The 27,419-nt window shown below is 41.1% G+C and overlaps 1 protein-coding gene across 3 annotated transcripts in view; it reads right to left on the reverse strand.

Moving 5' to 3' along the window:
• The window catches only part of PRKCI (protein kinase C iota), a 110,135-nt gene that overhangs the window by 57,242 nt on the left and 25,474 nt on the right, over positions 1–27,419 (reverse strand). For all 3 annotated transcript variants that reach the window (XM_003894848.3, XM_009201376.4, XM_009201377.4), the window contains one exon: positions 15,141–15,262. In XM_003894848.3, coding sequence (XP_003894897.2) covers positions 15,141–15,262 — 122 coding nt within the window. The remainder of the gene's footprint in view (positions 1–15,140; positions 15,263–27,419) is intronic.

Raw genomic sequence — 27,419 nt, forward strand, 5'->3', positions numbered from 1 at the left:
TGGCTTTTTTTTCCCTTTCATTTTTTGTAGAAACAGGGTCTCCCTATGTTGACCAGGCTGGTCTTAAACTCCTAGGCTCAAGCAATCCTCTCGCCTTGGTCTCCAAAAGTGCGGGGATTACAGGCATGAGCCACCACGCCCAGCCAACACTTCATTTCTAATATTCCAGGTGAGAAAACTGAGTCCAGACTGTTTTTTAAATAAGATACACACACACACACACACACACACGCGCGCGCGCGCGCTCTCTCTCTGTCATAAATGATACCAATGAGTGTTTTATAAGCATCTTGGCTTTTCAAAATCTAAACATTGAAACATTAAGTCCAGATTTCCCTAGACCCACTGGCTAATTTTGATGTCCCAGAAAGCAAAAAAGGATTGAACCAAATCCAATACATTGCAAACTGTGATTTCCATATTTCAAGTGACTTCTGCAGTTAGGATGATTTTATTGTAGTAGTCTATGAATGAAAAAAGCCAATTCTAACCATCTCACTTTTGCTGGACATCATCTTTTTATCAGGCCAGTATCTGCTTGCTCTTAGTTGAAATCTAAGCCAGATCAAGTACTTGTTTTCAAAATGTACCTAGAGACTACCACTTCTGAATAACCATAAGGAAGTACGAAAATAAGAGTTAGTTACTGACTCTGCGTATGTTCAAATCCATTTTGTTTTTATTGGACTGAATGTCTTCAGTTCAAGCATTACCTGTTTTGGCCGACTGCTTAATGCCTGATAAAACTGAATGCATAAGGGTGAAGCAAAACATTCCAAGCAGTCATCATGAAACTAAAATGAGCAGAAAAGCTATTTCTCAAAGCCCACTCTATTACAAAAGTCCAAATTCACATTCTAGAGCAGGAATACACCCAGAATGAGACCTGTTCAGTGCAGTGAATTTCAAGGTAATGAAATCTGTATATTAAACCAGCAGGTTTTTTTTCTTGTTTTCCCCAACACATCTACTGTTTTTGTTTTTGTTGCTGCTGTTGTTTTTTACCTATAAAAACAAAAGCAAATTAGGGCATTAGACTTCAAAAAGTTAGGTAAATATTCACAATCCAATTATTTATATGAGACAACCTGACAGGATATAGAACATGAAACACACATGTAACTCTCGTTTTATTTAGTTATTTCAGTATATGCCTAAATTCAGTGCCCCACATTTCAAAGAACACAGCCTAATACCAAAGTTGGCAACCTCTGAGACAGTGTCACACATTCTTCTCCCAGACATCTGAGTTGGCCACAGACTCACAGACTCTCACTCTCTGTTCCCATCAGGACCGTCGTGCTGCCACCCTGCCTCTGGATATACAGTCAGAACACTAAACCATTTGCAAAAGTCACTGTACTCCCTTAAAGGGTTACACTGCTTAAAATACAGATTTGCAAAAATTTTCCAAGAATGCCATAGTTTTTAGGTGGTCATCCTTTCACTATTAGGCCCAATAACAATAGTAGTGAATTTTTGGCTTGTTGCTTCCTTTTTCTGGGAGGTGTAAGTCAGTGTTTACAGAAATATATGCCATCCCATGAAGCTGCTCATCCTCAACTTTTTTTTTTTTTTTTTTTTTGGAGACAGAGTTTCACTCTTGTTGCCCAGGCTGGAGTGCAATGGCACAATCTCGGCTCACTGCAACCTCCGGGCCTCCCAGGTCTGCTTGATTCTCCTGCCTCAGCCTCCCAAGTAGCTGGGATTACAGGCGTGTGCCACCACACCTAGCTAATTTTGTATTTTTAGTAGAGACGGGGTTTCTCCATGTTGGTCAGACTGGTCTCAAACTCCTGACCTCAGGTGATCCACCTTCCTCGGCCTCCCAAAGTGCTGGGAATATAGGTGTGAGCCACTGCATCCAGCCTCAATGCTTACATTGGGAGAGATGAAGTAAATGGAATAGCATAACCCTCCATCTAAAACAATTTTAAAACACTGGATTAGGCCGGGCGCGGTGGCTCAAGCCTGTAATCCCAGCACTTTGGGAGGCCGAGACGGGTGGATCACGAGGTCAGAAGATCGAGACCATCCTGGCGAACACGGTGAAACCCCGTCTCTACTAAAAAAAATACAAAAAACTAGCCGGGCGAGATGGCGGGCGCCTGTAGTCCCAGTTACTTGGGAGGCTGAGGCAGGAGAATGGCGTAAACCCGGGAGGCGGAGCTTGCAGTGAGCTGAGATCCGGCCACTGCACTCCAGCCCGGGCGACAGAGCGAGACTCCGTCTCAAAAAAAAAACAAAAAAAAAAACAAAAAAAAACCCACTGGATTAAACAGTGGTTTAAGGCCAGGTGCAGTGGCTCATGCCTGTAATCCCAGCACTTTGGGAGGCCAAGGTAGGAGGATTGCTTGAGTCCAAGAGTTCAAGACCAGCCTGGGCAACATAGCGAGATCCCATCTCTTAAAAAAAAAAAAAAAAAAAAACTAAAAAATTAGCTGGGCATGGTGGCGCACACCTACTTGGGAGACTGAGGTGGGAGGATTGCTTGAGCCTGGGAGGTCAAGGCTGCAGTGAGCCATGACTGTACCACTGTACTCCAGGCTGGGTGGCAAAGTGAGACTCTGTCTCCAAAAAAAAAAAAAAAAAGGTCTTAAAAGCAGCCAGAGAAGAGATGCTTCACATACAGAAAGGAAGTTGACAGTAGATTTTGCATCAGAAACAATGCAAGCTGTAAGACAGGGTACTGAGAGATAAAAAAACTTCCAACCTGGAGTTATTTACCAATCACAATCATCTTTCAAAAACACAAAAACAAAGGTGACCAAGCATAGGTAAATTCATAGAAAGTTTAACACAGGTTACTAGGGACTGCAAAAGGAGGGATAAGGAGCTATTGTTTAATGGGTACAGTTTCTGATTGGGATGATGAAAAGTTCTGGAAATGGATGGATAGTGGTAATAGTTGTACAACACTGAATGTGCTTATGCCACTGAACTGTACACTTAAGAGTGGCTGAACTGGTAAATTTTCTTATTTATATTTAATTACAATAAAAAAATTTTAAAGGGTACACTAGTTCCCTAACTACATTAACAGATCTCAAGACACCTGCTCGGCATGGTGGCTCACGCCTGTAATCCTAACTAACACTTTCGGAGAGCAAGGCGGGAGGATCACTTGAGCTTAGGAGTTTTGAGACCAGCCTGGGCAACACAGCAAGACTCTATCTCTACAAAAACTAAAATAAAAAATTTAGGCTGGGCCCGGTGGCTTACCCCTGTAATCCCAGCACTTTGGGAGGCCGAGGCGGGTGGATCACTTGAGGTCAGGAGTTCGAGACCAGCCTGGCCAACATAGCAAAACCCCATTTCTACTAAAAGTACAAAAATTAGCTGGGCATGGTGGCAGGCGCCTGTAATCCCAGCTACTCGGGAGGCTGAGGCAAGAGAATCACTTGAACACCGGATGTGGAAATTGCAGTGAGCTGAGATCATGCCACTGCACTCCAGCCTGGGCGACAAGGACGAGACTCTATCTCAAAAAGAAAAAAAAAAAAAGTCAGCTGGGCATGGTGGAGCACTCCTATAGTCCCAGCTACTCAGGAGGCTATGGCAGGCAGATTGCTTGAGCCTGGGAGGTAGGCTGCAGTGAACCATGATCACATCACTGCATTCCAGCCTGGGGGACAAAGAAAGGATTTGTGTCAGAAAGAAAAAAAAAAAAAGACATAACATCCAGAGAAAAAAGAGACATTTCAGAATATGGGATACATAATGTCATTTATTAAAAAGCACAAAAACACTATGCTTGAGCCAGGAGTCATGGTGTGCATCTGTAGTTTCAGCTAGGAGAACTGCTTGAGCCCAGGAGTTGGAGGCCAACCGGAGCAACACAGTGAGATCCTGTCTCTCAAAACGAAAAACAAAAAAACCCACTACATTTTGTCATTTATATGTATGCAATAGTGACAGAAAGCAGATCAGTGATTGCCTACGGATGGAGAAGTGAGAGTGAGGAGAAAACAGTGTGGGGATCATAAGCGTACTCCATGTGAGCAGTGGTCTATGAGGGAGAGGAAGACAGGGCAACTGGAGATGGGATGCCAATGAGGAGGACAGACCTTCCCAGATACTGGAGCAGATGACAGCGTCTAAGGGCCCCAATACCGCCTCAAGACTCCCACAGCCTCTCTTGCCTCATAAATAAAAAACTGTTTCTCCACTCACAATGCTTCTGACACCAGATGTGTGAGTTTTCCACAAGCAGATCTTTGATTCTCTGTGGAGACCAATCGAGCGTCCTACAATTTAATTAAATTCTGATACTACCTGGAGTTAGCACAGACCCCATAGGTTTAGGGGCTCAGTCCCACAGACTGCCCCCCACTTCAGATGCTAATTGCAAGTAGTGGATCCTCAAATCAGCCACAAATCAGCCAAATTAGTCTGACTTGGCTACAAACTGGGCATTCCCATGTTGGGACTCAGTAACCAATACTTCTCAGACTTTCTCCCCCAACCATGCACCCCTACAACTGACCTCTCCCAAAGCCAGAATGACTTCTCTGAAGTTCCTTTATAGCCCAAAATCCAGACCCACCAAGGAGAACAACTGTTCTGTCTTCCCCTCCCAGTAAGACCAAGAATGTAATTACACAGATTACAGATCCTTTCACAAGATAATTTACAAGTTAATCTCCCTTCCCTGATCCATTCATTCTTCCTAGTAATCCCCACAACAAAATTTCTCTTTTCCCTTCTCCTATAACCTGTTTTATTTAATTAATTTATTTTTTAGGCTACTCAAGTGAAGCAATGGGAATGGAGAAGGAACAAAGAAATCTGTAACTGGCTGTGATCAATTAGCTGTAAACACCACTGCACCTGGACCAGCCATACACCCTGTTTTGCCAGGATATTACATATGCTTCCGAACCCCACTAGGGGGTGAATAATCTCTGTGGTTCCCTCGTGTAATAAAATCTGTAATCTGTATGACTTTTCTCCAATTAATCTGCCTCTTGTGAGTTGATTTTTTTCTTTTTTTTCTTTTTTTTGAGACAGAGTCTCGCTCTGTCGCCCAGGCTGGAGTGCAGTAGTGCGATCTCGGCTCACTGCAAGCTCTGCCTCCTGGGTTCATGCCATTCTCCTGCCTCAGCCTCCCCAGCAGCTGGGACTACAGGTGCCCGCCACCACGCCCAGCTAATGTTTTTGTATTTTTAGTAGAGACAGGGTTTCACCGTGTTAGCCAGGACGGCCTCGAGCTCCTGACCTTGTGATCCGCCCGCCTTGGCCTCCCAAAGTGCTGGGATTACAGGCGTGAGACACCGCACCCTGCCAGCAAGTTGATTTTTCAGCAAATCTTTGGAGAGCAATGGGGAAGCTTTTCCCTGGCCCCTACACCCACAACCCCCTCCTCATGTTAAACAATTTACTCCAAAAACACTTTATTATAAAGGATATTATAAAGGATACAAATGAAGAACCAGATGAAGAGGTACATGGGGCAAGGTACAGGGGGACGCAGAGCTTCCAAGTTGGTCTGGAGGTACCACCCTCCCAGGACCTTAATTTGTTCACTGAGCAGGAAGCTCTCTGAACCCCTACATTTTGGGTTCTTAAGGGGGTCCCATTACCTAAGCAAGACTGATTAAACCATTGGCCGCTGGTGATTAACTCCATCTCCAGGCCCCTCTGCCTTCCCCAGAAATAAGGGGGAGGTAGGCTGAAGGTCCCAACTCTCTAATCACATGGTTGATTCCTCTGGCAACCAGAAGCCATCCTCCAAGAGCCACCTCATTAGCATAAAATAAGGTTTGGTTAACAGGGGCTTATCATAAATAACAAAAGATGCTCTTCTCACTTCTGTTACTCAGGATCTCATGGGAATCAACAGACCTTAATGAAAAATCTAACCTTTTACTTGAACAAGGGTTTTAGGCACTGTCAGGAACCAGTGATGAATAGCAGATATATTTTTTCATTACATTATAGTATCACACCTCACCTCTGAATCCATCCCCACTCCACCACTGCCAAGGGTTTCTCCCAGGTGAACCCCAGTCTAATTCCTTTTCCTCCCAGGCCTCCAAACAGCCTGGTGTATAAAAGATGGCAGCCAGAATTTCCTGGGCATAAGGTCTGTCTGAAGAACAGAGCAGGGGCAGAGGGCAGAAATAAGAGAAGTAGTTGGGGACATCTCTAGTCAGCTATCTTCTAATTGGAAAACGGTACCCCTGGAGTGCAGGCAAACTTTTCAGGGACGAACAGGCATAGACAATTTTTAAAAGGAATCAATTTCCTGATCCTCAACTTCCATGTGAATTCCCTACTAAAAACCATCTGCCCAAGGATATGCCTGGGATGAACTGCCCCATCTCATCTCCTTTTCCAAATCTTCTTTTCCCATTTTATAAAAGCAGCATATATACCTACCACATGATCCAGCTATTCTACTTCTGGGTATTGACTCAAGAAAAATGGAAATATATTTCCATACAAGGGCTTATACATGACTGTTCACAGCACCTTTTTAAAAACAGCCAAAACCAGAAACAATCCCAATGATCTTCAACAGATTAATGAATTGTAGTACATCCACAGGACAGAATACTACTCAGCAATAAGAAGGAATGAACTACCAATACACACATCTAATACAAGTATCAACAATTACGCTAAGTAAAGAAGTCACACATCCCACCAAAAAGTACATGCTGTATAATTCTACCCATATAAAACTCTAAAAAATGCAAACTAATCTGTAGTAACAGAAAGCAGATTAGTAGTAGCCTGAGGACAAAAGAGCAGGAGTGAGGTGCTGCTAAGCACAAGGAAATATTTGGGGATAACAGATACATTCTCTATCTTGCCTGTGCTGATGGGTTCCTAGGTATCAAAACTCATCCAACTGTAAAGTTTTAATATGTATAACTTATTATATGTCAATTATACCTCAATAAATTTATTTTTAAGTGAAATTAAAAACATGAATAATTTATAACCAGTAGAACTTCTCTATAAGAAATGTTAAAGAGGCCAGGCGCTCACTCCTGTAATCCCAGCACTTTGGGAGGCTGAGGCAGGCAGATCACCTGAGGTCAGGAGTTCAACACCAGCCTGCCCAACGTGGCAAAACCCCATCTCTACTGAAAATACAAAAATTAGCCGGGCATGGTGGCAGGTGTCTGTAATCCCAGCTACTCAGGATGTTGAGGCAGGAGAATTGCTTGAACCCCGGAGGTCGAGGATGCAGTGAGCCGAGATCACACCACTGCACCCCAGCCTGGGCGACAGAGCAAGGATCCATCTCAAAACAAAACAAAACAAAAACAAAAGAAATATTAAAGGAAGTTCTTCAAACAAAAGTTACAAAACTAGATATGCTTGGAGGTACTTAGCTTTCCTTTTCTAATTGCTGTTAATTTTTTCTTGTCTTTTCTTTTTCGTTTGAGATGGGGTCTCACTCTGTGGCCCAGGCTAGAGTTCAGTGGTGCACTCTTGGCTCACTGCAGCCTCAACCTCCTGGGCTAAGCAACCCAAAGTAGCTGGGATTAAAGGCTCATGCCACCACACTTAGCTAATCATCTTTACTATTTTTTGTAGACAGGTCTCGCGGTTGCCCAGGCTGGTCTGAACTCCTGGCTTCATGTGATCCTCCAGCCTCGGCCTCCCAAAGTGCTGGAATTACAGGCATGAACCCTATGCCTGGCTGTTAAAATTAATTTTTCAGTTTTCAGGTTTGGAGTCATAATACTGCTATCTAAATAGGTGAAGTAGCATTGGCTATACATTCAGCCAAAGAGTTGGCTGAATTCAACTCCTGGCTAAGACTAGCCTGGGCAACAATGTAACAAGACCCTGTTTCTACAAAAAAAAAATTTTTTTGAGATGGAGTTTTGTTCTTGTTGCCCAGGCTAGGTACAATGGCGTGATCTCAGCTTACTGCAACCTCCACCTCCCGGGTTCAGGCAATTCTCCTACCTTAGCCTCCCAAGTAGCTGGGATTACAGGCATGCACCACCACGCCCGGCTAATTTTGTACTTTTAGTAGAGATGGGGTTTCTCCATGTTGGCCCGACCTCAGGTGATCCTCCTGCCTTGGCCTCCCAAAGTGCTGGGATTACAGGTGTGAGCCACTGCACCCAGCCAAAATAATTTTTTAAAAGTAGCTAGGTGTGGTGGTACACACCTGTAGCTAAGAGGCTGAGATGGGAGGATCCCATAAGCCCATAGGTTTGAGGCTGCAGTGAGCTATAATTGCGTCAGTACACTCCAGCCTGGGCAACAGAGTGAGACTTTCTCTTTCTTTCTCTCTCTCTCTCTCTCTCTCTCTCTCAAAACAAAGGTGAACTACACTATAGCATCTGCATCATTCACAATAGCTAAGATATGCCCATCAATGGATAAACAGATACAATACATATGGCATATATACACAATGAAATACTACTCAGCCTCAAGCAGAAAATTCTGTCATATTCAACAACACAGATGAACCTAGAGGACATTATGCTAAGTGAAATAAGCATAAGCCAGGCATACAAAGGCAAATACCACATGATATGTGGAATCTAAAAAAGTTGAACTCATACACGTATAGAGTACTAGAGGCTGGAGGGAGTGGGTTAGATAGAGAAAGGAGAGGTGCCAGTTAAAGGGTACAAGGTTGTGGTTAGACAGGAGTAGTAAGTTCTGGTGATCTATTGCACAGTATGGTGACTACAATTCATAATAATGTATTGCGTATTTCAAAATAACAAAAAGAATGGATTTTAAACGTACTCACCACAAAGAAATAAGCATTTGAGGTAACAGATGTGTTAATTACCCTGATTTTTTCATTCCACAACATATACATATATTGAAACATCACACTGTATCCCATGAACATATATGATTATTATCTGTCAATTAAAAATTTTTTTAAAAACTGAAAACTCACCTTTGTTAAAAAAATAAAGTCACATTTGTCATTCCCTGTCCCACACTTTTGTTACACAAGAATTTATGAGCAAGAAGAGAGTGGCATGATGGTTACAAAATAACTACTCATTCTAAAATGTTTAGCTAGATTAAGCAAACCAGTTTTTCCACAGTAAAACAAATCACTAAGACTGGTTTTGAGTGTAAGGGAAAAAGGCAGTTGTCTTAAATCTCTTTAAACAGATGAAGAAAGCTTAAGATCTTTACTTGCTCCAACATAAAATCCCAACAATTAAACGTTTGGCTTGAGGAACAGCACTTCTCATATGCCAAAGAAATCAAATGATTGGCCTGTCTTTGATCCTAGAGAATTTTTTTTCTCCAGATCAGACCGACATGCCCCAATGCCTACATGATTAAAACCAAAGGTGACAAAATTACAACTGAAAAATAATTGAAAGTAACTTAAAAATAATTACTGTTGGCTCTGTATGTCTAAAATTAAGAAAAGATTGGTATCAGAATTAAGCAAGGTAAGAAGGATCGCATGGGAATCAACAGACCTTAATGAAAAATTTAACCTTTTACTGGAACAAGACAAAGCCTACAGCTTCACAGCTTTCTCCAGAAAATTAGGAAACTTAATAGCTACTCAGGGAGAAAGAAGTATGAAATGCATTATAACAGGACTGTTTCATCAGAAAGTGAATTTACTATGTACATCTGTTAATTAAAATATGCTACTTTAAGAAAAAAAAACAGAACAAACAGTAACTGCCAATGCTTAAGTCTCCAATAACTGAAGTAAAATTAAACCAGGAAAGGCTTGCTCCTAGACTTTTGTACAACTCACAAATACACACACACACACACACACACAAATATATCTTTTTTTTGGAGACAGGGTCTTGCTTTGTTGCCTAGGATGGAGTGCAGTGGCACAACAATGGCTCACTGCAGCCTCGATCTCCCACACTCAAGCGATCCTTCCACCTTAGCTTTTTGAGTAGCCGAGACTATACATGTGCACCATCATGCCCAGCTAATTAAAAAAAATTTTTTTTTGTAGGGACAGGGTCTCACTATCTCACTATGTTGCTCAGACTGGTCTCAAACTTCTGGGCTCACGGGATCCTTCTGCCTTGGCCTGCCAAAATGTTGGGATTATAAACGTGAGCCACCGCACCCAGTCACAAATATTTTTTGAGCATAATATTATTTAGTACTGCTCTAGGCACGCAGCTCCAACGTGAACAAAACAGACAAGACCTCTTCTCTCATGGAGTTTACATTCTACCATACCAAAAACAAAAAACAAAAAACAAAAAAACCCACCAAAAACAGAAAAACAAGAGAAAAAAACACGGTAAGAAGATACAAAGTGAATGGAGGTAGGAAGGCTTCTTGGAGGACATGACAAGAAGTTAAAACCTGAATGATGAGAGACAGCGAGGTGACAATCTGGGAACAGAACTCTCCAGGCAAGGATAATACAAAGGTATTATAAAAATGTTTAATGGACTATCGCTAAACTAAGTACTTCTAATAAAAAGCACTGTCCAGTGATTCCTACATGCGCTGCAGTTTGAAAATCAGTGACTGAAAAACAACTCTAATCAGCAAATAAATGGTATGAAATGATCAGGACAGGATTAAAATGAGAATAATATTCGTTTATAAGAAGCATTTTATCGAATGCTAAGCATAAGTTGCACACTGTGCTAAATTATATATAGTCTCATTTTCTGGCTGAAGACATACTGTGAGACAGTCATGAAATTTATAAGTAACCATATTTAAACTATCTTTGTGATAGAGTAGGTCAAAAAGATAAAGATACTCAACCTTCCTCTTAATGCAAAATTTAAAATACCAGGTTAGCATTTCACTTACTGATTTTTAAAAATGTTAATGATTCATAATATCTAAGGTTGGTAAGGGCAAGAATGAAAAAATCCTCTCATTTCATGTAGTTGTGTGAAAAACTAGTTGAATTTTTTAATTGACAAAAATTATATTTGTGGTTTATAACATGATGTTTTGATATACATATGTTTTGACATAGTGGTTCACACCTGCAATCCCAGCACTTTGGAAGGCTGGGTCAGGAGGCTCACTTAAGGCCAGAGTTCAAGACTAGACTGGGCAACATAGTGAGAACCCAGCCTCTATATTAAAAAATCAATAAATAAGGCTGGGAGTGGTGGCTCATGCCTGTAATCCCAGCACTTTGGGAGGCCAAGGCAAGTGGATCACTTGAGCCCAGATGTTCAAGACCAGCCTGGCCAACATGGTGAAACCTCATCTCTATTAAAAATACAAAAAGTAGGCAGGCATGGTGCCACATGCTTGTAATCCTGGCTACTCAGGAGGCTGAGGCACAAGAATTGCTTGAATCCAGGAGGAGGGGGTTGCAGTGAGAGGAGATCGAGCCACTGCACTCCAGCCTGGGCGACAGAGTGAGACTGTCACACAAAAAAAATCATTATATACTGTTTATGGTAGTGAAAAACTAGAAATAGTCCAAATGTCCATCAATAAGGGATTAATCAAGAAACATCTATAATATGTAATACTATGCAGTACTAAAAAAAAAAAGAGTAATGATGCAAATTGAAATACACTGAAATGAAAAAATGTCCAGTGCACACTATAAAGGAAAACACTGAATAACAATTTGTGTGTGTGTGTGTACATATATATACACACATATATATACACACACATATATACACACATATATATACACACATATATACACACATATATATACACACATATATACACACATATATATATACACATATATATACACACACACATATATATACATATATATACACACATATATATATTTTTTTAAATGGAGTCTCGCTCTGTCACCCAGGCAGGAGTACAATGGCGCAGTCTCAGGTCACTGTAACCGCCATCTCCTAGGTTGAAGCGGTTCTCCTGCCTCACCCTCCCTAGTAGCTGGGATTACAGGCACCCGCCACGCTCAGCTAATTTTTGTATTTTCAGTACAGATGGGGTTTCACTATGTTGGTCAGGCTGGCCTCGAACTCCTGACCTCAGGTGATCCACTCACCTCGGGCTCCCAAAACGCTGGAACTATAGGCATGAGCCACTATGCCCGGCCCCATATAATTTTTTTTAAAGGCCATGGAGGGCCAAGGTGGGTGGCACTGAGCCCCAAGCTCCCCATGTCCACCAAGACTGCAAAATATCAGCTGTATATCATTTGTCATGTTAATAAAACTGTTAATAAAGAATTTATAGAAACATACATGTTTGCAAATGCATAGAAAATATATAGAAGGATATATACTAAGCTATTCTTCTCTTACAATTGGAATTGGTGAGGGAGGAGAGAGAAAAAAGGAAAAACAGGGGGCTTCTTTTTACATTTCATAATTTTTTGCACTACTTTTTTTCCCGAACAGTGAACATGAATTACTTCAGGAACACTGTTTTAAAAAATGAGAATGTGTTTGCACTTACCTATAGCTTGGAGCCTCAATAATGACTTTCCAGAGCTCTTTATATCAGGGAAGATAGAAATTATCCCAAATATTGAGCTAAATATTATAATGACATTCCTTAAAATGAAATTATATTTGTATAACAATTAACAGAAAACTATTGTACAAAAGTAGTCTATTTAGGGTATCTTCTCTTTTTTTTATATTTCCATAGGTTTTCAAGGAGCAGGTGGTGTTTGGTTACATGAGCAAGTTCTTTTAGTGGTGACTTCTGAGATTTTGGGGCACCTATCACCTGAGCAGTGTACACTGTACCCAATATGTAGGCCTTTATCCCTCACCCCCAACCCACCCTTCCTTTAGGGTACCTTTTAACTAGACTTCAACAACAGTCATGTAAAATAAAATTTAATGTGATCTGCAAAGCTCTTGGGGATCTAGTCTCACGCTTCTCAAACAAATTTCTGTATTCATACAGCTCACCCGTGGATCTTGTTAAACTGTAGGCCAATTCAGTAGTCTGCAGCGGGACCTAATAGTCCCCATTTCTAACAAGTCCAGTAGATCACACTTTGAGTAGCGAGGGTCTAGCCCAAACTCATACCTCATCACTTCGTACTTCAGATACAGTGAATGACAGATTTTCACTCATCATGTTCTTCACATTCCTGTGCCTTTCTACGTATTCTTCTTCAGCCTATATGGTTTTCTCCTCACCTCCTCTACCTCAAAAACTTTTACTCTGTTACAGGTTTAGGTCAAATACTGCAGATGTATTACAGATGTGTCTTCTTTTGTATTCCTCAAGGCCCCGATGCGTTTATGTTCCAGAATTTATCACATTTGTTACACATGTGTCCATCTCCCAATCAGACTACGGGTTTGAAGATAGGAAATGTCTGTCCTCAGCACACAGATATTTGCTTCTTTTTTGCTTTTCCTTTTTTTTTTTTTTTTTTGAGACAGGGTCTTGAGTTGCTTGCTTTGTTGCTGGAGTGCAGTGGCACAATCAGGGCCCATCTTCAGCCCTGACCTTCTAGGCTTGAGCAATCTTACTACCTCAGCCTCCCACGTAGCTGGGACCACAGGTGCCCGCTACCGTACCCAGCTAAGTTTTAAAAACATTTTGTAGAGACAGGGTCTCACAATGTTGCCCAGGCTCTTCTCGAACTCCTGGCCTCAAGCAATCTTCCCACCTCAGCCTCTAAAATGCTGGGATTACAGGCGTAAGCCTACATATATGATAAATGTTTTCTGAGTACAAGTCACTGAGGTATCAGGTTTCTGCCGCTACTTTGAAATAATGATTGTCAAAATCACTTTCATTCCATAAATTTTCTTTAAGGTAATATTCAGCTTAAAAACATGTAATCTCTTAAAATGTAAGACAACACATATTCAAAATTAAAGTGAAGCTGGGGGGCGGGTGTGGTGGCCCAGACCTGTAATCCCAGCACTTTGGGAGGCCTAGGTGGGCAGATCACTTGAGGCCAGGAGTTCAAGACCAGCCTGGGCAACACTGCAAAACCCCATCTCTACTACATATACGAAAATTATCTGGGTGTGGTAGTATACCCCTGTATCCCAGCTACTAGGGAAGCTGAGGCACAAGAATTGCTTGAAGTTGGGAGGCGGAGATTGCAGTGAGCTGATATTCTGCCACTACACTCTAGCCTGGGTGACAGAGCCAGACTCTGTCTCAAAAAAAAAAAAAAAAAATTAAATTAAAAAAATAAAGTGAAGCTGAATGCAGTGGCTCATGCTTGTAATCCCAGTACTTTGGGAGGTCACGGTGGGAAGATCACTTGAGGCCAGGAGCTGGAGACCAGCCTGGACAACTTAGCAAGACCCTGCCTTTAAAAATTAAAAAAAAAGGTTGGGCACGGTGGCTCACACCTGTAATCCCAGGACTTTGGGAGGCTGAGGTGGGCGGATCATGAGGTCAGGAGATCGAGACCATCCTGGCTAACACGGTGAAACCCCGTCTCTACTAAAAATACAAAAAATTAGCAGGGCATGGTGGCGGGCACCTGTAGTCCCAGCTACTTTGGAGGCTGAGGCAGGAGAATGGCGTGAATCCGGGAGGCGGAGTTGGCAGTAAGCCGAGATCGCGCCACTGCACTCCAGCCTGCGTGACAGAGCGAGACTTCGTCTCTAAATAAATAAATAAATAAATAAACAAAAATTTAATTCAAATGAAAAACAAAATTAAAGTAAAATATCACACTATTTGATGAGATGCTTACCTCATGCTTAAAAAAGTCAAGTTAGGCTGGGCAAGGTGGCTCATGCCTGTAATCCTAGCACTTTGGGAGGCCGAGGTGGGCAGATCATGAGGTCAGGAGTTTGAGACCAGCCCGGCCAACATAGTGAAACGCCCGTCTCTACTAAAAATACAAAAATTAGCCAGGCATGGTGGCGCACGCTTGTAGTCCCAGCTACTCGGAGGGCTGAGGCAGGAGAATTGCTTGAACCTGGGAGGCAGAGGTTGCAGTGAGCTGAGATCAGGCCACTGCACTCCAGCCTGGGCAACAGAGAGAGACTCTGTCTCAAAAAAAAAAAAAAAGTCAAGTTAATTTCACATCATTTTGGTATAAAAGGGGCAAAACAAAGATTGTACTCTTCAGTATTCTTTTAAATACTTTAAGAAAAAATAAGAATGACATCAAATTTCTAATAGTCTTTCCTCTTAAACTTTTTAGGACTCTTATTATATTTTTAGAACAAATGATAGAATAAGATCTTAAATAAAATGCTTACACAGGCAGCCCTGCCTTTACCACTCACCTTCTTCATCTATCCATTTCATGGTGAAGAGCTGTTCGTTGTCAAAAGAACACATGTCTCGAACCTCATTGCAAAGGCCCTCAAAGGAGATGGAAGGTTCAAAATGTGTTATCATGATATCCCTGAAAAAGAAAAGGAGTTTTAAGTTTGAAAATGATTAAAAATAATGATGTTCTACATATTATTGAATGCTTGACACTTTGATGAACTTCAGTCATTTTGTGTGTGCATCAACATGCACTGCTTCCAGTAAATGATTTCATTAAAGTAAAAATTAAAATATCAAGCTGGGCATGGTGGCTCATGCACTTTGGGAGGCTGAGCTGGGCAGATCACTTTAGCCCAGGAGCTCAAGACCAGCCTGGGCAACATGGTGAAACCCTGTCTCTACTAAAAATACAAAAAAAAATTAGCAAGAGGCTGAGGTGGAAGAATCCTTTCTCAGGCTGGGACCATGGGAGGCAGAGGTTACAGTGAGCCGAGATCACACCACTGCACTCCAGCCTGGGCAACAGAGGAGACTGTCTCAAAAAATAAAAATAAAAACAAAAAAATCAAATACATATATATACACTTGAATAATTAAACTGTTTTAAATAGTTTTTAAAAATAAAAATAGAAAATAGTTTATTTTAATGACAAAAGAGAATTGCTTGCTTTAAAGCAATCTTTCTTTCAAAGAACCCTCAAGGTTACTAGTGTGAGGGCATAGGGTTGAAAGAATGTATTCTGGAATTAAATTAGAAGAAGAAAATTTCTATAGAATTTCTCTGTCAAAGAATAAGTGTAAAATTATCTTTCTTGAATAAGTGGGAAAAAAATTAGTTACACTGGATATCATGAAAATATAACTTCCTTATCAAAGTCCACATTTAAAATTAACACATAGGTAAACATTTGTAAACAGCAAGGCTTTTACATAAATTTTACTTTTCAAAAGCTAAAAAACACTTATCAGAACATACAAATACTTTTAAAACATCTGTGTAATACTTGAAAGTGTAAGTATAAGGCCGGGCGCAGTGGCTCATGCTTGTAACCCCAACATTTTGGGAGGCCAAGACGGGTAGATCACCTGAGGTTGGGAGTTCGAGACCAGTCTGACTAACGTGGAGAAACCCCGTCTCTACTAAAAATACAAAATTAGCCAGGTGTAGTGGTGCATGCCCGTAATCCCAGCTACTCAGAAGGCTGAGGCAGGAGAATCGCTTGAACCCGGGAGGCGGAGATTGCAGTGAACCAATTGAGCCATTGCACTCCAGCCTGGGCAATAAGAGCGAAATTCCATCTCAAAAAAAAAAAAAAAAATGTGTAAGTATAGGCCAGGTGCTATACTTTGTACTTTGGGAGGCTGAGGCGGGCGGATCACTCGAGGTCAGGAGTTCAAGACCAGCCTGGCAAACATGGTGAAACACCATCTCTACTAAAAATACAAAAATTAGCCAGGCTTGGTGGTGGGTGCCTATAATCCCAGCTACCTGGGAGCCTGAGGCAGGATAATCTCTTGAACCCAGGAGGCAGAGGTTGCAGTGAGCCGTGATCACGTCACTGCACTCCAGCCTGGGTGAGAAAGTGAGACTCTGTTTCAAAAAAAAAAAAGTTCAAGTATAGACACCCATCAGAGACTCAATGAAGGAGTTATGCTTTATCAACTACCACTCCTTAAGTTCCAGGAACTAAAACATTCAAGGGAGTTTTATATAAACACTTCTCCCAGTAATTGCGAAACCACTATGTTCATAACATTCCACAATCACCAGATCCTTGTTACAGTACCAAAGCTAAAAATGAGCTGCAAAATAAAGATATTACATTCTAAAGGTATAAAACAAATTATGCATGCATGATGTTTTTTTCTAGTTTAACTTCAGCATTAGCACAAATTATTTTACCACTGATCTTCAACAGAATATAGTCTCCTATATCACAAAGATTCCCAAAATGGTGAATTTAGATATGGTTTTAGCTGAATTTTTTTAAGCATTTTTAATTTTGCTATTGCATTTCAGAAGACAAACTGCTTTCAATGTGCCTATATTCTAAAATATAGAATCTATTATAAAGTTTTTCTTAGGACTAACTGCTTTTAAAAAATAAACCCCCAAAAGAATCAAATTCAGTCCTTCTGCTACCTCACTGTAAGTTTTTCTCCTAAATTAGACTATTCAGAAAAAATACTTTGATTTGCAATAACCATTATAATAATTGGTTTAGGCAAGATTATCCATGAATGGTAAGACCATTGGGCAAAATGTTTTGGGGGACTAGAGTATTCATATAATCTCAAAGAATCACCTCCCAAATTATTAACTACAAAAAAGTCATAAAGCAATTTCCACCTTTTAATAATCAAAAAGATAGTGAACTCAAAAATAACAATTATGAAATATGAATTTGACAATAAAGTAAAAAAGCAATGTTATAAAGCTTTGTCAATGTAATAAGGGGAAAAGAGAAATCTCTTTGAAGTTCAAGGTCCAGTTTTGGCTCAGCAAGGTGGCTTGCGCCTGTAATCCCACCTACTCAGGATGCCGAGGTGGGAGGATCGCCTTAGGAGTTCAAGGCCAGCCTGAGTGACAGAACAAGACCCTGTCTCTAAAAAAAAATTTTTTTAATTAGCCAGGCATAGTGTATTCCCAGCTACTCACAAAGATCATTTGAGCCCAGGAGTTCAAGGCTGCAGTGAGCCACTGGATTGAGTTTGGATGATTGAGCCACTGGACTTCAGTTTGGGCGACAGAGTAAGACTCTGTCTCTTAAAAAAAAAACACACTCAGCTTTGTATTGTGGGTTACTAAGTCTCAATGTTATCATCTGAAAAATGGAGATAATCACATCTGCCTCTGAGTATTATCATGAAGACTAAATAAAAATAAGTGTAGCTTGAGTCTGGGAGGTTGAGGCTGCGGTGAACTGTGACTATGTCACTGCACTCTAGCCTGGGTGATGGAGGAAGACACTGACTCAAAAAATGAAAGTAAATGAGTGCAGCCAGGCAAAGTGGCTCATGCCATAATCCCAGCACTTTGAAAGGTCAGTGTGGGAGGATTGCTTGGGTACAGGAGTTCAAGACCTGCCTGGGCAACATAGGCAGACCTTGTCTCTACAAAAAAATTAAAAATGAGCCAGACATAGTGGTGCGTGCCTACAGTCGCAACTACTTGGGAGGCTAAGGTAGGAGGATTGCTTGAGCCTGGGCAGTTAAGGCTGCAGTGAGCCGTGATTATACCACTGTACTCAGTCTGGGTGACAGAGTAGGAATGTGCCTCAAAAAAAAAAAAAAAAAAAGTGCCAAATACTTATCACAGTTCTTTTTCTTTTGTTCCATTTTTTTTGGCTGAAGTTTTTTTTTTTTTTTGAGACGGAGTCTCGCTCTGTCACCCAGGTTGAAGTGCAGTGGCACAATTACAGGCGTGAGCCACTGCACTCGGTCTCAGTAACATTTCTGAATAACACTAACTTTAATTCTTAAAAGTTTTTTTCTTTAATTGACAGAAATTTTTCTATTATATTTCACTAAGATAAGAGATTATTGCTACAATTCAATACCGTCTAGAAAATCCTAGCCAATGATTAAAAATAAAAAAGGCAGCCGGGCGCGGTGGCTCATGCCTGTAATCCCAGCACTTTGGGAGGCTGAGGTGGGCGGATCACGAGGTCAGGAGATAGAGACCATCCTGGCTAACACGGTGAAACCCCGTCTCTACTAAAATACAAAAAAAATTAGCCGGGCGTGGTGGCGGGCGCCTGTAGTCCCAGCTACTCGGGAGGCTGAGGCAGGAGAATGGCGTGAACCCAGGAGGCAGAACTTGCAGTGAGCCGAGATCGCGCCACTACACCCTAGCCTGGGGGACAGCGAGACTCCGTCTCAAAAAAAAATAAAAAATAAAATAAATTTTAAAAATTAAAAAAATTAAAAAAATTAAAAAGGCTGGGTGCAGTGGCTCACACCTGTAATCCTAGCACTTTGGGAGGCCAAGGTGGGTGGATAACCTGAGGTCAGGAGATCAAGACCAGCCTGGCCAACATGGCGAAATCCCATCTCTATTAAAACTATAAAAATTAGCCAGGCATGGTGGTGCGTGCCTGTAATCCCAGCTACTCAGGAGGCTGAGGCAGGAGAATCACTTGAACTTGGGAGGCGGAGGTTGCAGTGAGCCGAGATCACACCACTACACTCCAGGCTGGGTGACAGAGACTCTGTCTCAGAAAACATAAAATAAATAAATAAATAAATAAGATATAGAAAAGAAGAGGCAAAACTGCTACTTGCAGATGACATTATCTACCTTAAAAATTCTAAGACAGGTAAATTATTAGTAAGGTGGAAAGCTTAATTTAAACATACAAAAAGAAAACAGTATATAATAGGTCTATGAGAAGACCCCATTAACAAAAGCACATGATTATAAAATATAGGAACAGGCTGGGCACAGTGGCTCAGGCCTGTAATCTCAGCACTTTCACAGGCCAAGGCAGATGGATCACCTGAGGTAAGGAGTTCCAGACCAGCCTGGCCAACATGGTGAAACCCTGTCTTCACTAAAAATACAAAAATGAGCCAGGCATATTGGTGCCTTGCCTGTAATCCCAGCTACTCAAGAGACTGAGGCTGGAGAATCGCTTGAACCCGGGAGGCAGAGGTTGCAGTAAGCCAAGATCACACCACTGTACTCCAGCCTGGATGACAGAGCAAGACTCCAACTCAAAAAAAAAAAAAAAAAAAAAAAAAAAATTAAGTAATGAATCAAGCCATTCCATAACATATATCAAAGTTAACTATAATACTATAATAATTAAACCAATAGTGGTATGTGCAAAAATAGATCTCTCCCCTAAAATCAATGAAACAACAGAAAGTACCTATGCACATTGTGAGAAATTTAGTATATAACAGAGTTACCATTTCAAATCAGTGATAAAAGGACAATCTGTCCAATAATGGTATTAGAATAAATTTTGAAAAATAAAAAGTTGTGTCAGTACCTTATAAATGACTAAACCCCAAAATACCAGATTCACTGAAAAGATAATCACTTTGAAAGTTTCATAATAGGTCAGGCACAGTGGCTCACACCTACAATCCCAGCACTTAGAGAGGCCAAGGCGGGTGAGTCACTTGAGGTCACGAGTTTGGGACCAGCCTGGCCAACATGGCAAAACCCTGTCTCTACTAAAAACACAAAAATTAGCCAGGCATGGTGGCACATGCCTGTAATCCCAGCTACTTGGGAGGCTGAGGCAGGAGAATCACTTGAACCCAGGAGGCAGAGGCTGCAGTGAGCCAGGATCATGCCACTGCACTCCAGCTTGGGCGACAGAGCAAGACACTGTCTCAAAAAATAAACAAAAATTAGCTGGGTGTTGTGGCGTGCACCTATAATCCTAGCTACTTAGGAGGCTGAGGCAGGAGGATTGTTAGAACCCAAGAGGCAAAGGTTGCAGTAAGACGAGATCACACCACTGGGTTCTACCCTGGGAAACAAAGCGAGACTCTGTCTCAAAAAAAAAAAAAAAAAAGTTGCATAATAGAAGAAAAATAGAATATTTTTAAATGAAAAACACATCTATCTAAGACAGCAAGTCCAGAAACTATCAAGGAAATTCTTTAAAAGGGCAGATTTGATTAAATAAAAACAAAAAACTCCAGACTAGCAACAGATTGGGGAAATGCTGGCAAATTTAACAAAATGTCAATGTCCTGTCAACAAATTAATAAGAAAAAAATAATACAACAGCAAATGGGTAAAATAGGAATAAACAATCCAGAAGAAATATAAATTATCATTAATATATAAAGATACTTGTGTCGTCAAGGTGGCTCGCTTCAATCCCAGCACTTGGGGAGGCCGAGCGGTGGACTACAGGTCAGAGATCGACTATCCTGGCTAACATGGTGAAACCCCGCCTCTACTAAAATACAAAAACTAGCCGGCGGGTGGCGGGATGCCTGTAGTCTCAGCTACTTGGGAGGCTGAGGCGGAGGAACCATGGAACCCGAGGCGGAGCTTGCAGTGAGCCGATCACGCCACTGCACTCCAGCCTGGGAGCACAGCCAGACTCCGCCTCAAAAAAAAGATACTTGTAAAATAAGTTACCATTTTGCCAATCTGACAGTCAAAATTTAAAGACAGATAACATGCAATGGGAATAATATAAGGAAGAAGTTTCACTAGCCTGTTGTTAAGAATGAAATTAAGCTCTTGGGAAACAATATCAAATTTTTGAGATAGGCATATCTTTGATCATTATATTTGCAAGAGTATATATTAAATATAAGGAGATTCCTTCAACATTATTTGAAATAGTGAGTTGATGAAGACAACCTTTAAATGTTCATCAACCCAAAAAGATTAAACATATTATGGTGGTTGGGTGCAATGGCTCATGCCTGTAATTCCTACACTTTGAGAGGCCGGCAGGACAATCACTTGAGCATTGGTGGAGCTGGAGACCAGCCCTGTCTCTACAAAATACAAAAAAAAATTAGCTGAGCCTAGTGGTATGCACCGTAATCCCAGCTACCAGAGGCTAAGGTGGGGAGGACAGGGTGGTTGAGGTACGTAAGACTCCAGATCATGCCACTGCACTCCAGCGAGGCATGAATCAGACCTCTAAAACAACAACAACAACAATTGTAGAACACTATATTACCACAACTTTTAAAGAGGTCTGTCTATCCCAGCATGGAAAGATGACCACATTTTTAAATCAAGCTGCAGATGCATGTGTGAAATATGAACTCATTTATTGGAAAATGAAAGGGTATGTCTATGTGTGTGTATGCACATATATATCTATACTTATAAATATACCCATATGATATAGAATATCCCAAACTGTTAACCCATGGCTACCTCTAGAAAGTGGGAGCCAGACAGCCAGGCAAAAGAATGTGAAATCACGTCTTCCAGACAGCATGGATGGAATTGAAGGCCATTATCCCTAGTGAAAATCAGAACAGAAAGCTGGATACAACATACCCTCTTATAAGGTGAGCTAAACAAAGACACACATGGACATAAAGAGGGGAATAACAGACATTGACGACTAAGCAAAAGGTGAGATGAGGGTTGAAAAATAATTTTATCGGTACAGGTAATTTTCTAGGTTTTACTGTTTACTGTTCAGGTGATGGGTACACTAAGTGACCAGACTTCACCGCTACATGATATAAGCATATAAGAAAGAAAGAAATTTGCACTTGTACCTCCTTTTAAAATATATAAAAATGAATCCAATAAAATAAAATAAGGTGGGAGTGAGAGATCACAGGGGAACTTTTAGTGTGTATGTGTATATATAAAAATTTTTTGAGACAGGGTCTTACTCTGTTGCTCAGGCTGGAGTGCAGTGGTGCAATCACAGCTCACTGCAGCCTTGACTTCCTGGCCTCAGGTGATTCTCCCACCTCACTGGTAGCTAGGATAATTTTTTAGAGATAGGTTTCACCCCATTCAGCCCAGGCTGGTCTCCAACCTCAAGGCCATGTGATTCACATCTACCATGACCTCCTCAGGTGTCGTTATTGGGATTACGGCATGAACCACCGACCCAGCCTCTTTCTGTATTTCTGTATTTTTACATTTAGCTCTAGTGCCTTGCCTTTTGTGATCTGTATTTGGCCACTGGTGCTTTCTTGTTTCTATTATCATTCTCAGTCACATTCCTGCATAGGTTAGCTGTCACACAATGTTTGGTAACATAGAGCAGACAGACAATAAATAATTGTTCCGTTTGCCGGGCGCAGTGGCTCGCCTGTAATCCCAGCACTTTGGGAGGCCGAGGCGGGTGGATCACGAGGTCAGGAGATCGAGACTATCCCTGGCTATCATGGTGAAACCCCGCCTCTCACTAAAAAAATACAAAACTAGCCGGGCGCGGGTGGCGGCACTCCGTAGTCTCAGCTACTTGGGAGAGGCTGAGGCGTGGAGAATGGCGTGAACCCCGGGAGGCGGAGCTTGCAGAGCCGAGATCACGCCACTGCACTCCAGCCTGGGAGCACAGCTGCAGACTCCGGCCTCAAAAAAAAAAAAAAAAAAAAATTGTTCCTCGCTTCTTCTGGACATTTCCTCCTGAATACCTCTATAAGCACCCAGAACTCAAAATTCAGGAACTGTTTCAGCCAATAAATTCAATCCTCCCACAAATCTCTTCCACATTCCCCAGTCTCTCTTAAACAAGAAACCTAAGATTGCCCAACTCCCGTCACCCTCATAAGACCAATTTTTAATTCTACTGATACTACCCCTTAAAATTTCCACTGAATCCATATACTTTTTTCTCCTTAAAATCTCTCACCTGGGCCGGTGCTGTGGCTCAAGCCTGTAATCCCAGCATCTTTAGAGGCCGAGACGGACGGATCACGAGGTCAGGAGATGGAGACCATCCTGGCTAACACGGTGAAACCCCGTCTCTACTAAAAATCAAAAACAAGCTGGCGAGTAGTGGTGGGTGCCTGCAGTCCCAGCTACACGGGAGGCTGAGGCAGGAATGGCTAACCTGGGGAGACGGAGCTTGCAGTGAGCTGGAGATCCGCCACTGCACTCCAGCAGCCTGCTAACAGAGCTGCAGACTCCGCCTCAAAAAAAAAAAAAAATTCTCACCTGGACTACTTCAAAAGCCTCCCAAATCAGTTTCACCCATCACCAATCCATCTCCCATACTGATTTCAAGTGTTATCTTTCTAAAATGGAAATCTGATTATGTATTTCTCTTTACTTAAAAATTTTCATCAATGAAAAGTCTGAACTCTTGCAGCATGACATTCAAGGCTCCTACAATCTAGCCCCTATGAACTTTCTTGGCCTCATCTCTCACCAGTGCCTACTTCATACTTTATATCCTAATAAGGAATGAATATGAGACTAACAACCAAACTGATCTTAATTCTCCAAACTTAGTGGTTGTTTAATGCCTATAACACCCATCTAACATCATTATTCACTCAGGCAAACCTCTAGTTATCCTTAAAAGCCTCAGACATTTCTCCAGGAAGGTTTCCATCATCCCAAACTCCTCCCAATATCCATTCCTGCAAATACCTTACATAATGCATTTCAAATTTAATTGTTTCTATTGTAACTCATGTCTTTCCTCCTCAAGTAACTCTTAGTTCCTTAAAGGCAGAGCCTTACCTATCTCTGCATTCTCTGCGTAACGACAGCATCATGTGCCTGGATTACAGATGTTCAACAATATTTACTTTAAACTCAGTTTGAATAATCTCTGGTAATATTTGAAATCTTAAGCAAGATCGAATTTCTTTAAAATTCATGTTTATTTAAAGTAGGCACATTTCAATCATATAAAAAACAACAGACACCAAAATTGTAAAAGAGGGGTGGAGTTGCATTCAAAAGCCATCATGAACTAAGGACCCTGGGGAGAATTTTTCTATACAGAGTTGCTTCTTTCTTCTCCTTTGCTTCCTCAGTTTCTGCTTCTCACCACAACTTTCATTTGCACATTGTCAGTTCTGGCCTCTCATCAGACTCTCTGTAACTCCAGCTTCATGTTCCCTAGTGCTGACTAATTTTATCTCCATATTATCTCATCTAAATTTCTGATGGTTTTTGTGTTTGGTTTTGCTTTTTGGCACCAGGCTAGCACATGCTCTATTTTTTCTCTCTCTGCCAAGCTTATGGATAGTGCTGCCCTAGGTTAGGTGCCATGGCTGAAGCCCAAGACCAATCAGCTAACATCCCCCAACCCCTCAAGATACTCACTTGTATTTCCTCAGAACCATTACTACAGTATATTTCTAAAATAATCTTGTATTTCAAAACAAGTCTTGCTAAGACTTGTTCACAGTAAGAAAACTCTACATACTTCTTTCACTGAAGCAGCTATTCCAAATATGCAAGAGTTAACAATCTTTATTTCAGATGTGCTACTGTATGAATCCTCTTCAGATATTATTACTGCTTGGCAGCAGTGGTTTAAAAGAACTTTTACAAGCTTTCTGCAAAAAATTCCCCCATACACATATAATGTAAAGATACGAGCAGTCCAGATGTTGCCTTGGTAAAGCTCCATATGCATAATTTCAAGTAATTTTATAAGGATAAACACATACATTGACAGTTTATCACTAATTAGCAAAATCTGCTTTCTTCCTCCAACCACAACACTAGGTGACAATTGAAGGCCCTCACTGGAAACCTTCCTGCTAGGGAAAACACGAGTGCAGGCCAGGAGAGCAGAAAGGCATCTATCCAAGATGTGGTGTCCAATAAAATTGAATTTTCAGTGCTATTAATCTCTTGCTTAAAAATTAGATATAAATTGGTTGGGCAAGATGGTTCATGCCTGTAATCCCAGCACTTTGGGAGACCGAGGTGGGCAGATCACTTGAGGTCAGGAGTTCGAGACCAACCTGGCTAACATGGTGAAACCTGTCTCTACTAAAACACAAAATTAGCTGGGCGCAGTGGCCATCACTCTGTAGTCCCAGCTACTCAGGAGGCAGAGGCAGGAGAATCGCTTTAGGCCCTGGGAGATGGAGTTTGGGTAATGAGCCGAGATCACGCCACTGCACTCCCAGCCCGGCTACAGAGCCAGACTCCATCTCCAAAAATAAACAAATAAAATAAAATAAAAAATAAAACTAGAAAAAATTAAATGTTATTTGATCTAGAGATAACACGCTTTCACTGGGATCAAGCTTAACAGAATAACAACACTATACACACTTTGAAAAGAGAGGGCAATTTATTCACTAAAAATGCTGGCTATTAAATGAGCCAACATTCACTGGAAGGAAATATTGTTAGAAGGGTAGTGGAGCCAGGCACGTGTGGCTCACACCTGTAATCCCAGCACTTTGCGGAGAGGGTGAGGCAGGAGGATCACTTGAGCCCAGGAGCTGAGATCAGCCTGGGCAACACAGTGAGACCTTGTCTCTATTTAAAAAAAGAAAGAAAGAAAGAAAAGGGTAGTGAGGGATAGAGGAAAATTATGTAACAATGGCCCTTCAGAAGATTGGAGAGAAAAGAAAACTTTTTCAAATGCAGAATGTTCTACATTTCTGGAATAAAGGAAGCATTTTCTATTTTAAAATCAGGTAGGTGTTCTATAGCCAACCTGTTTATTAACTATCCTTGTCCGTGACTCATTTTAGCTTCATCTATATTAATGAGCAGCTGACTATGTAATACCAATAAATCATCAGTTTAGACTATACAAACACATAATCTTAACAGATCTACTTCGAGACAGAAATTTGGCAGCACTGAGAGTGCTGATATTGTCTTTAAATGAGGCTTTGAAATGAAGGTACCATTAGAAAAGCTTTCACTGAGCAAAGACCAGTATACAATGGGCAAGAGGTTATCTGTGCCTCTCAGCAAATTTCACAGATTTTAGAAGACAATGTTACCTTGAATGTCTTCGAAAATTTTAGTCAAACACTACAGAAGCTGTATGTCCTTATTCTCTTTTTAATAACTGAGCAATAAGCCAAGATAATTTGCTATCTAAATTCATGAAGTACAGCAAGACTTTGATTTCTTCTCAAAGGAGAAGTTTACAACCATTTTCATATTTACTAATTCAGGCCTATTTACATGTGTCAAACTAATATAAATGGGAAAATAGAAAGAAGCACTAATTTCTTACCTTCATAGACTCATTGGAGAAGATGATCTCAATTCTAATAAGCCAAGAATTTACTGAAAGCCTTAGGGCCAGGCTAAAGAGTGGCTCATGCCTGTAATCCCAGCACTTTGGGAGGCCGAGGTGAGATCATTTGAGGCCAGGAGATCAAGACAGCTTGGCCAACATGGTGAAACCCCGTCTCTACTGGGGTAACACAAAATTAGCCAGGTGTGGTACATGCCTGTAATACCAGCTACTGGGAGGCTAAGGCAAGCGAACTGCTTGAACCCGGGAGGCAGAGGTGCAGTGAGCTCAAGATCAGCCACTGCACTCCAGTATGGGTAACAGGGCAAGACCCTGGTCTCAAAACCAACAAACAAAACAAAATAAAGAATAAAGTGAAACATCTCATTCATCACCATAAGTATGGTTTTAAAAGCAAAGGAAAGCTTTTTCTCACCTTTGCAAAGTTCATGGTCACCATCTCAAGTCAAACAGTTCTTGTGACAACTATAAACTTAAAAAATATACACAGATTTCTTTGGTACCGATTTAAAATCAAAAATCTCCTTATTCAATTTTACCTGTTTAAACACAAAGGTATCATATACTGTCCTATAATCAAATAAACTACTCCTGCATACAGTCAAGAGCAATACGTAACTGAACGAAGCACATCAA

Source organism: Papio anubis, chromosome 2 (genome assembly GCF_008728515.1).
Source record: "Papio anubis isolate 15944 chromosome 2, Panubis1.0, whole genome shotgun sequence".
Taxonomy (NCBI): domain Eukaryota; kingdom Metazoa; phylum Chordata; class Mammalia; order Primates; family Cercopithecidae; genus Papio; species Papio anubis.